Here is an 11,295-nt window from a genome sequence, read left to right as displayed (position 1 = left end):
TAAAAAGTACGAAATTAATCAAGAATACGTACTCCCATACCAAATATGAGCTTCATATAAGCATGAAAGTAGCTAGTGCAAGCAATTTTGCAACTGTCTTTCATGTACAACTTTAGAATTAGATGCATGCTTGTTATATTGAAAATTTTTAATTTTAAGTCAAATATAAACCATTAATATTAAAATAAAAAAATCTTTCATTAAAATAAGACCAGATCTTTAAACCAAACATAAAATCAAAAATGAATAAAATAAACTTTAGGATCATCATCATCAAGATCATTTCTTAATTTGAATATTAAATAACATTTTAAGAGACGATTAGGAATCTTTTGGGTGATCGCAATTTTTGTGTTCTATAAGAATGATCTCAACTTTTGTGTTTATGAAAAAAGCATAATGGATAATAATAACGTCAATTTAATAAAAACTTTATTTTTTATTTGGAAATGTATAAACCTTAGGGTCATCATGCGGATAAAAAATGTTTGTCCCCCACGTGAAAAAGCCAAAAACTTAAGGTCACCAGATGTAATTTCTCTTTTTTTGGAAAATAAGAGATTGTTTTCCCATATACCTTAATCTAAGATTTTGTTCGCATATGACCCGCTGTTAGTATATGGCATACTGTTAGGAACTGCGGGCGACTACTTAAACTGAGTGAAAAAAGTCAACCTAATAATCGACTGTTGTGAAACTCACTTTTGAGAATGTTTATTAAAAAAAGCTTATTTAGTTTAAATTTTTCGTTTGCGAGCTCATAATATCTCATGTTGATTCTTGCAAATAATGTTCATTATGAATAGTTCATTGTGTTACATATTTGCTCTTAGCTATATGTTGTATAGTCACTAGCTTTGTATATAGTCTCTATAGGGGTGAAGTCAGGATTTTAAATTAGGGGACCAAATTGTCAATATACTAGAAAATGATTTATTATATAAGGTGTTCGAAACTGACACGATGACTCGAAATTTACACGTCATTGTTAGCAAATTTCGATTTGACTCGAATTTTAAAATGATTTACAATTATGAAAAACAATATGGACACAAAATCCGATTTCAAATCCATTCAAAATATGTAACCCCAAATCAACAATGACCCACACAAACCATTAAATACTAGTTAAGCTATAAAAGTATTAAAATCATATAGACTGAAATGAACTTAAATCATATAAATTTATTAGTCTATAAAAATCATAATTTAAATTAGAGTTTGATCCTTTAACCTTAGATTATAAATATGTTAGTCCAATCATTGAACTCTAGTAATTTTTGTTATTTTTTAATCTCTTTAGCCTATATATGATATGAGTAAGGGTGGTGTTTTACTTTTATCTGGTAACTATGGTGAGCAATAACTTGAAGTTATAATCAACAAATTAATTGCTTATAATTGTTTCAGGATAAGATAAAATAAACAGAGAAAAAATAATAATCCTACTTTAGCTTTGAAAATTGAAATGTCATTATCCAAATTTAAAAAACGCTAAAAAAAAAGGAGCAAGCGTGAGTGTTAACAGTATAATACCGAACCATACATGATGTAACCGGTTTTGGTGGGATATTTCCATACAAAAAAATTATAGAAAGTAAAGGATAAATAAAATTTAGAAAATGTGCTTAAACAACTTTAAAAAGAAGGAGATGGGATAATTTATTCATAAATTTAAAAGAGATTTACAATTAAAACTAATTAATAATACTAGAAGTTATTCATCAACTTTATAAAGTTACATTTACATGATCTTTTCTATCTCAGATATAGAAAAATTCACATGTAATAATACACACTTTACTAAAGAGACGTACTAAAAATGTACTTCTTTTGTTTTATAATACTTGCTACATTTTAATAGCAATACTATTCATCTCCAATTTTGTTTCGGTAATTTCGACTTATGCATAAGAAACAATATAGTGGTATATGGAATTTTTGTTTTATTAGTCTTAAAATCTAGTTTTTTAATATGTAATTTTTATAATTTTTTGTCAATTCAGTGAAGATAAAAATATTTAATATCAAAATATATACTTCTTGTAGGGTTCTAGTACTGTACATGTGGAAACTAAAACTTTTCCAAGACTCAATTATTGACATGAGATAAAACAAATAAATATCGGGATGGGAAATTATACCTTTGTAACGTGAATCCACTAGCAAATTAATATAACCACGAGACAAGAACCGCAAATGTAGTTCCTCTAGTGTAGTCCACCCATAATATATTGCGAGACCTCGTATACTATTACCACATTTATGAACAATTTTTAAACCAATTTTATATGTATACAACCCTTGTATTTTACTCACAATTGCTGTCAAATTTTAACAAAACTTACGGTACAACTATGGATGTCTCAAGCTTATTTCTTAGAAAACATATATAGCTTCTCTTTTAAAGACTTTTCAAACCCACTCCATAATGCAATTCGGTTATATCCCATCCTATTCCATTCCATAATGCTAATTAATTATTAGCTTAAATTGGGTGTCAGAGTCTCACACATAGTTAAGTAGTTTAATGCAAGGGAGTTCTTTTTATTTATTTAATATAACCATTATATTAAATAGTGAGATTATGAATAATTTCTAGTCCAACTAGATTAATCATATGAACCTAGACTATATAGATCCAAACACACAAAATGATCTCACACGTTGATACAGTGTGACCTAATAGATTTAGCGACATTAAGCTCGTACCGTTATCAAATAACGGTTTAGTGACATTTATTAGTCTCTAGTAAAACATAAATGCTTCTCAATGTAAACTAAATTAACGTCTCCTTGTATACTGACTTAATTACGTTAAACGACTTATAAAATATTCACTTGATTATTGAACATTTCTAACACTTCTATTATTGAATTACGTACAAATGACTCATTTGCTTTTTGCATGTTTGTCAATGCACTAATTCAATACTTAATAGTACTGATAATTGTGTATAATTAAAAATTATAAAACTAGATATTAATAAACTTTATGTTGAGACGCATCAAATAAGAGTTCATTTGACTATGCATTAATGCATGGGTTAAGAATGAAATTGAAATTAAGAGTGTAACATAAATAGTAACCCAAAAGCATGCAAATGCGACATTTGAGAAAAACGAAGGGAGTATATTTTATTGAAAATACTATAATTTGATAATATTAATGATAATAAATTGTATATTTCTTAAAAATATGTCTTCATATGTATAACAAACTCTGAGTATTTGAACGGACTTTATACTACATAGTTTAAAAAAGAAAAACCTTTCATATAAAAAAATTAAAAGGTTAGCAATTTGAATAATAAAGAGTAATGACTAATGTAGCATAGATCATATTAGATGGCTCATAATTATTGGATTGGTTAATCAAGTTTATAAGATAATGTCATAAATTTAATCTGATTAGCTTAATAATCTTGCTTAATTTTCCTTTTTTTTTTATGATTAATGTATGTATATTTATTGTAAATATATCATTATATATTATATATAATTAAATAGAAGTATATATTAATAACAAAAAATATCCTTATATACTATATATCATTAAAAATATATAGCTTAATACTAGTTCAAACAAATATTTCCTGATATTCTTGTTGGAAATTTATTCGTTTTACCCTTAAAATTTAATTTGACGGAAAACAAAAATACTTTTAATTACAACACATTATTGAAATTAACTCATTTGTGTACAATATAGAAAGAAAACATATAGATAAAATAAATAGATAGATTGATAGAAGAGATGTTTATTCGGGTCATGGGGTTGATACCAACACTAGTGGAAAAAATCTTATTTGCTGCGGTTTTTTGGCCATAATTTGCTGCATTTTGGCCTCAAGCAATAGTGATAGCAGCAAATGACCTACTTTAAATGCTGCGGTTTAAAACCGCAGCAAAAAAAGGCATTATTTGCTACGGTCAACCCATAACCGCAGCAAATAGTAGGGAATATTTGCTGCAGGCAAGAAGAAAACCGCAGCAAATACTCCCTACTATTTGCTGCGGTTTTGGGTTGACCGCAGCAAATAGTTGGTATTATTTTTTTTTTCGATTATTACTAATAATAATCCAATAATAATGTACAATGTAATAAACAATGATTAATCCAATAATCCAATGAAAATCACAAATAATCACCAATAATCTCTTTGTAATAATAATAAACTCTCGATCGTATATATAATATAATATTATGTACGTACATATATATAACATACATTAAAGTCCTAAAAAATCTTTATTAATTACAATTTATCAAGGACAAAAATTAGCAAGATACGCGGCAATCTTGTCTTTTAATTCGCGCATCTCTCCATTTCTCAGAGGGCGTGTTTCCCTCGGAATGTCGTATAAAACCTATAATATAATATAAAATTAATAAACATTACCAATAATAATTAATATAGTAAATATATATATTATAATATAATTTAAGAACGAAACAAATACTTACAACATCTATATTGACTCCAACCTCCTTTACGGATTTTATAATATCGTCCATGTATTTCAGCGTGTAGTAGACGCAATCAACGGAATTAGAAGGTTGTTGAAAGCACTAAGAGAAAATAGATGTTAGCGCCAAAAAAGCTTTAAAACGCATACAATCGCAACTAAATTAACACGTAATTTCTAGTATATGACTATGATTTTCAATTATAACCGCTTCAACACAATAATATATACCAAATAGTGTTGTGTGTCAAGTTTCGTGCAAAACAAACCAAGTTTGAGTTACTTTATGCGCAAAAGTGCCAAAATCGCTTAAAAACCATAAAATCGCAACTTAACACGTAATTTCTAGCATATGAATATGATTTTCAATTCTAACCACTTCAACACAATAATATATACCAAATAGTGTTGTGTGCCAAGTTTCGTGCAAAACAAACCAAGTTTGAGCTACTTTATGCGCAAAAGTGTCAAAATCGCTTAAAAACCCATAAAATCGCAACTTAACACGTAATTTCTAGCATATGAATATGATTTTCAATTCTAACCACTTCAACACAATAATATATACCAAATAGTGTTGTGTGCCAAGTTTCGTGCAAAACAAACCAAGTTTGAGCTACTTTATTCGCAAAAGTGCCAAAAACACTTAAAAACCCATAAAATCGCAACTTAACACGTGATTTCTAGCATATGACTATGATTTTCAATTCTAACCACTTCAACACAATAATATATACCAAATAGTGTTGTGTGCCAAGTTTCGTACAAAAAAAAAATCAAGTTTGAGCTAACAATAACAAACCAAGAAACAACAAAGAGGGCAGAACAGAACAGCAGCCTACCCGCTGACCAGCCTACCTTGCCGCGTGGTTTGAGCCTTAACCAAGGAGACCTGGAGCCAAACAACCATGGAAACGTGATCTCCATACATGGACCAAGCCATCAAAGCCCAAGAACCATGATTGTGGTGCACACAGCTCACTAGGATACGAGCGCAAGGTGGGCCAGTCACTGATCAGTGCTGATCAATGCCCAAGTGTTCTGGTTTTTAATTTCTGTTTTAAGAGGCATATTGTATAGCACGTGATGTTTATAGCCGTTAGCTAGCTAGAAACCTATAATTAAGGTTGTCTCCCATGTATATGGATTCAGTTTTGTGATTAATAAGAATTCTCACTTTATGCGCAAAAGTGCCAAAAACACTTAAAAACACTTAAAATCGCAACTTAACACGTAATTTCTAACATATGACTATGGTTTTCAATTCTAACCACTTCAACACAATAATATATACCAAATAGTGTTGTGTGCCAAGTTTCGTGCAAAACAAACCAAGTTTGAGCTACTTTATGCGCAAATGTGCAAAAAAAGCTTAAAAACGCATAAAATCGCAACTTAACACGTAATTTCTAACATATGACTATGATTTTAATTCTAACCACTTCAACACAATAATATATACCAAATAGTGTTGTTTGCCAAGTTTCATGCAAAACAAACCAAGTTTGAGGTACTTTATGCGCAAAAGTGCCCAAAACACTTAAAAACCCATAAAATCGCAACTTAACACATAATTTCTAGCTTATGACTATGATTTTCAATTCTAACCACTTCAACACAATAATATATACCAAATAGTGTTGTGTGCTAAGTTTCGTGCAAAACAAACCAAGTTTGAGCTACTTTATGCGCGAAAGTCCAAAAAAAGCTTAAAAACCCATAAAATCGAATTTGTGTACCTTTAATTCTGTCCATTTCGGAAATGTGGCTCTGGATATAGATCCCATTTGTCCACGCACTTTCTTCATTGTGCTGAAACGCGTGGCAAAAGTAATATACTATATATATATATATATATATATATATATATATATATATATATATATATATATATATATATATATATATATAACACTTAATTAAATCAAATTGCTAAAATAATTAATATTACGTATGCATCCAACAACGCTTTGAATTTTGTGTTGCAAGGCGGGCTTTGAGATTTTTGTAATGAGTCGAAGACGTGCACAATGTTTGTTAAAGGACAAATGACCAAAAGTATCCAATGCAAACTACAAACGCAAATTTAAAATCAACAAATTAGAGATTATGTGAATTTAAAAATCAAAAGATAAGCTCAATTTCAAAAATAAAACTTACTCTTCCACATATGAAGCCAGAATGAACGTGTGTTTAGATGCAAGAAAATTAGTCAAAGAAGTCTCAATGTATGCTCTAATGTCATCTGGATCATTTACACATTTAGTATCCGAAATCGACTCAGGACAAAACCATCCAATTTTTATTGGAGGTTCGCAAGAATTTAGCTCCTCGTAAGCCGCACTAAACTCACGAATAAGAATATTTTGTTAGTAATTCGGTTATTAAAACAATTAAACAACAATCCCTAATTTGTAAGATAATGAACATCACCTCATGTAGACATGGATAAGAGCTACGTTCAATATCTCTCTTCTCAAAAATTGCCCAATGTCACTAGGACCAATAATTACAAATGTGCTCTCTAAAAAGCAGAATTGTTCCTTCTGCAGGTTTAGAATGATTGAGTCCTCCTCACTTATGCGAGATGCACAAGTGTGCAGCCATTTGCAATCTTGAGAGAGATCTTTTAGCTCTGCATCAGTCAAAATTGGAGTGCTTGGCATCGACTTTGACCCGGTCGACACCTATGCTGAGGAACCGATCTCTCTCCAAGATCCCTTTGGACTCTTTTGCTATTTCAATTTATACAATTAAATTAGTGTAAGCATGCAATTATAAAAATAAAAATAAATAAGGTACAAATGATTGTTACCATGTTAGTGAATCGGACCCAAGCATATGATATGACCATGTGAAGAAACTACCTAGGGCGTCTGATAGTTTCTCAAGGCTCCATTCTGGCATTGGAATTGGGAGTGAGAAATCTTTAAAACCCTTTAGAATAGTTTCCACGGTCACATTGATGTGGCCACTTGTAACAGGCATCGAATGCACTGTTTGGCCCTCTTTGGTTGGTTGGGCCACACCATATACAACCTCAGTTAAGTCGCCATAACTAGCAACACCTAACCGAGGCAGCAAAAGAGAACAAAGAGTCGCCTTCTGAAAATTGTGTCGTTTAGTATAATAAGCATTATAATAAAATATTAAAACGCGTTGCAATTTAAATTAATAAGTGCTTATATATTTAAAAACTATGTACCTGTACCATTGGCTCCGAAGTTGGCTCCGGATTTTGAGCAACGGAGTTTATGGTCTTCGGTGTGGGGTTTTCCCCTTCAGGGGTAGTAATGGGCTGGGGTGCTACGGGGGTAATGGGCTCGGGTGTTGGCTCTACCGAAGCATTAGGATCCCCATGTTGACTTTCCTAATCCTCGACAATCAGGTTTGCCAAGTCAACAATGGGTGCTCCCATCTTCTGCAACACGAGTACCAGTTTGGCGAGAACGTCTTTCGTAATTTCTGCTCGGAGGGTTGCTACTTCATCAGGTGGCATCGTTCGGGATTGAGTAGCAACACACTCTTTGTCAAATGCCTTTTGTAACCCCACGCAGACGCGTCCTTTTTTGACTACCCGCCCACTGTGGTCTTTCCCTAAGACCATATGCAATGCTTCAACATTGCCTCTTGGGGTGAACTCCCCCGTAGCTTCTTTTTCCTTCCAGTTCATCTGTTCAAACAAAAAGTGACATATATAACAATTAGTATAAGTAAATCAAAGCCAAAGAATACAAAACAAATCAAGAATATACTTAATAATTTCAAAACTTACCACAGCATCAGCAACTTTCTTTGTTCCCGGATCATTAATGGTAAATTTACCACTTCAATCTCGGGAATGAAGCCCGCAATAATTTCAAAACCAACTCCCCCCGTTCTAACTTGATGTTCAACCGTAATACTACAAAATTCTAATGCGCCATCAATAAATTCTGACGATTCAATGCTTCCATACATCCAAAAACGATCTTTTGTCATCCTAATTAGTGTGATTAATTAATTCAAAACAAAATTAATACACAACTTTTAAACATATATACTTAACGAACCCTAATGAAGCACAAAATTAAGTAATAATCATTCATGTAAACCTAATTAACCCAAATAATAATACAATGTTTTTTAAACTGTCCAAATGATGTTTATTGTACTAACCATAATTAATATTCATATATATTAACAACATATAAAAACAATAAAAATAAAATCACATTCATAAACTTGGACAACTAATTAACATTTATATCAATAACTCATTCATTAAACAACCCTAATTAAACCTAATTTACAAACTATTAAAAAAATTATGATAATTTAAAACTTAAAAACCACAACTACATACACATTCATAAATAAAATGAAGAAATTACTTAAAAATATAACAAAACATGATATGTATGATAAATTTAGAACTTAAAAACAACAACAACATACACATTCATAAAGTATGACAAATTTAAACCTAATTACAAAATCAAAATGAAAAAGATACCTTGAATTTTGTGGGTTTAGGTTGAAATGTTCGTTGGGTATGCGAAACTGAAGGAAGCAACAGTACAACGATGAAGAAGACAAACGAAATTGAAGAAGCAACAATGAAGAAGCAACAGTAGGAATGTGCAAAAATGGTGGGTTTTTGAACGAATACAACAGTAGGTATGCGAAAATGGTAGGTTTTAGGAGGGCTTTTGGAGAATACACAACAGTAAGTATTTTGTGAAATGGCCTGGAATGTTGAAAGGCGGGTTATTTTAATTTTTTAGAAAGCAATATTTTCTACGGGCTTCGAGGGAACCATAGCAATTTCTCAACACAATGGCACTTAATTGCTGCGGGCCAAAACCAACCGCAGCAAATAACGTCTTATTTGCTGCGGGCTCACAAAGAACCGCAGCATTTGAGTTCTTCAACGCTTATTTGCTGCGGGCAATGAAGAAACCGCAGTATTTAATAGGTTTTTTTTTTCTAAATTGTTTTTCCTATTTATTGCTGCGTATATAAAAAAAACCTCAGCAAATGACACGCAGCAAATACGTTTTTTTTCACTAGTGCAAGTTATATATTTTTGGTCGGTTCAAAATTGGGTCGTGTATCCATGTTGGTTTTTACATAATTTTTTATCTATTTTTTATATCGGGTTAAATCATTTTGATTTAGTTACAAATTCGAATAAATGTAGGACTATCGAGTTTGCTTTGAACACCTCTAATAGATAGATAGACGGGTTAGTGATGTTTAGAAGAAAAAGTATTCATTATTGTATAAGATAAAGGACAATATAGTCACACAAGATAATATTCGTACAACCAAAAACCAAAGGAAGGAAAAGTCTATGGAAGGAAAATTCCAAGTTCATAATACACAAATGGTGTAGTTTATTTTTCCTTCTTATTATGCTTCTTTTGCTCCATCTCCTTCTTCATTCTTCTTATTATCTCTGAATTGAATGACAAGTAATTAAAAAAAATCAGCTACTTAACGTTGACATAGATTTGAGGTTTACTATAATTAGAATTAAACCTTTTTGATACACAAATCTAGTTAAATTAAAGCTAAAATATAGGAAGCATTCAACTATTGAATTAATTAATAAAACGGCCCATTAAATTAACACAAATTAATTAATAATTTAACTCATATATATAACACGTTTCACAAAAAGATCATCTTGTACAACAATTTGTGTATAATAATATACATTATAAGAATATTAAGTTTTTATTTTAATACCCCTCATCTAAAGATTTTTTATAAGAGTAACTATTTATATTTATATTTAGTGTGTGCTTCTAAATCTTATAATTATACTCATTAATTGGCCCCTAATTCCTAATTTGACACACTAAACTTATCACTAAATTACTTTCTCTATTCTTTTTTATCCCATTAATTTACAAAATTAAATACAATTAGTAAACAAATATATTTACTATAGCTCGTTTTATATTTATTTTGATTATATTTGGTAAAAATATAGTTAGATAGCTCTTATTTAGTTCATCTTAATTATATAATATTTTTATTTTTGGAAAATATAAGTTATAACAGATGATAAAAAAAACTTTATAACACATACATAACAAAAAATAAAAAATATCAAGAATTAATTTAGTAATAAGATGAGATAGAGAATTTATCATTTCTATAGCTAGATCCACTTTAGCATTCGTTTTTTCTCACTTAGAGATTAAATATCATTTTTTAAGAAAAATATTTGTTTAACATAACTTTTTTCCTTTTCTCAGTCTACCTTATAATAAAAAAAATAAAAAAATAAAAAATAATAAAATTAATTAAGAGATGATGACTTACTTATTAAAACCTAAAGCATCCTTGACAATGTTGTTCTTCTTCTCCCCACGCGGCGATGGAAGTTTCGAGAAGTTGTCGCCTAATGGTTTGTTCTTCTTCTTCTCAGGCTGTGACGACGACTGTTCTGATGAGCCGTCATAGTAACCACCTTCTTCCGGTGACTTTGAGATTTCTGCTTTTGGGGTAGTATTGCTCATTTTTTGAGCTTCCTTATTTTGTAGGAGTATTTATTTTTTAAGAATTTTAAACACTTGGTTTGCAAACTTGAAGAGATCTTGACTTTTATATATAGAGGTTAGGAAGAATGACATTCACTTATATATATATATATATATATATATATATATATATATATATATATATATATATGATCAAATAAGAAGAATTTTAAAATGAGAAGGGTGAGAAGGATTTGTGTTTGATTTTTTTTGGTTACTATATATACAAAAAATGATACTATGTTATAAATTAAGAACATTCCAAAAATTATTTCATAATTACCTTTCTGTG

The 11,295-nt window shown here is 30.3% G+C and overlaps 1 protein-coding gene across 8 annotated transcripts; it reads right to left on the bottom strand.

The window, feature by feature from the left end:
• Positions 1 to 4,112: 4,112 nt before the first annotated feature.
• LOC130828399 (uncharacterized) lies at positions 4,113 to 11,089 on the bottom strand. Of its 8 annotated transcripts, none has more exons than XM_057694369.1 (10): positions 10,786 to 11,089; positions 8,246 to 9,910; positions 7,676 to 8,143; positions 7,286 to 7,575; positions 6,904 to 7,205; positions 6,631 to 6,813; positions 6,422 to 6,542; positions 6,210 to 6,308; positions 4,469 to 4,573; positions 4,113 to 4,371 (listed from the first exon to the last, which is right to left on the bottom strand). In XM_057694369.1, the coding sequence occupies exons 5-10, from the start codon at positions 7,134 to 7,136 to the stop codon at positions 4,270 to 4,272; spliced, it is 843 nt and encodes a 280-aa protein (XP_057550352.1). In that variant the 5' UTR covers positions 7,137 to 7,205; positions 7,286 to 7,575; positions 7,676 to 8,143; positions 8,246 to 9,910; positions 10,786 to 11,089; the 3' UTR covers positions 4,113 to 4,269. The 8 variants fall into 8 exon arrangements, 7 of the variants coding, with proteins under 7 accessions (XP_057550352.1, XP_057550356.1, XP_057550350.1 ...); XM_057694373.1 differs by having other exon boundaries at positions 7,286 to 7,370; XM_057694367.1 differs by having other exon boundaries at positions 7,286 to 8,143.
• Between the last annotated feature and the right edge of the window lie 206 nt (positions 11,090 to 11,295).

This window comes from Amaranthus tricolor, chromosome 12 (assembly GCF_026212465.1).
Source record: "Amaranthus tricolor cultivar Red isolate AtriRed21 chromosome 12, ASM2621246v1, whole genome shotgun sequence".
NCBI classification, from domain to species: domain Eukaryota; kingdom Viridiplantae; phylum Streptophyta; class Magnoliopsida; order Caryophyllales; family Amaranthaceae; genus Amaranthus; species Amaranthus tricolor.
This window is presented reverse-complemented; position numbering and strand designations above follow the sequence as displayed.

Excerpts from the sequence above, each read along its gene's own strand:
- LOC130828399 (XM_057694367.1), bottom strand. The coding sequence starts at position 7,136 with ATGCCAAGCACTCCAATTTTGACTGATGCAGAGCTAAAAGATCTCTCT. Across the intron at positions 6,543-6,630 it reads CTGGCTTCATATGTGGAAGA|TTTGCATTGGATACTTTTGG; the intron begins GTAAGTTTTATT and ends TTGCGTTTGTAG. Across the intron at positions 4,574-6,209 it reads CGAAATGGACAGAATTAAAG|TGCTTTCAACAACCTTCTAA; the intron begins GTACACAAATTC and ends ATTTTCTCTTAG.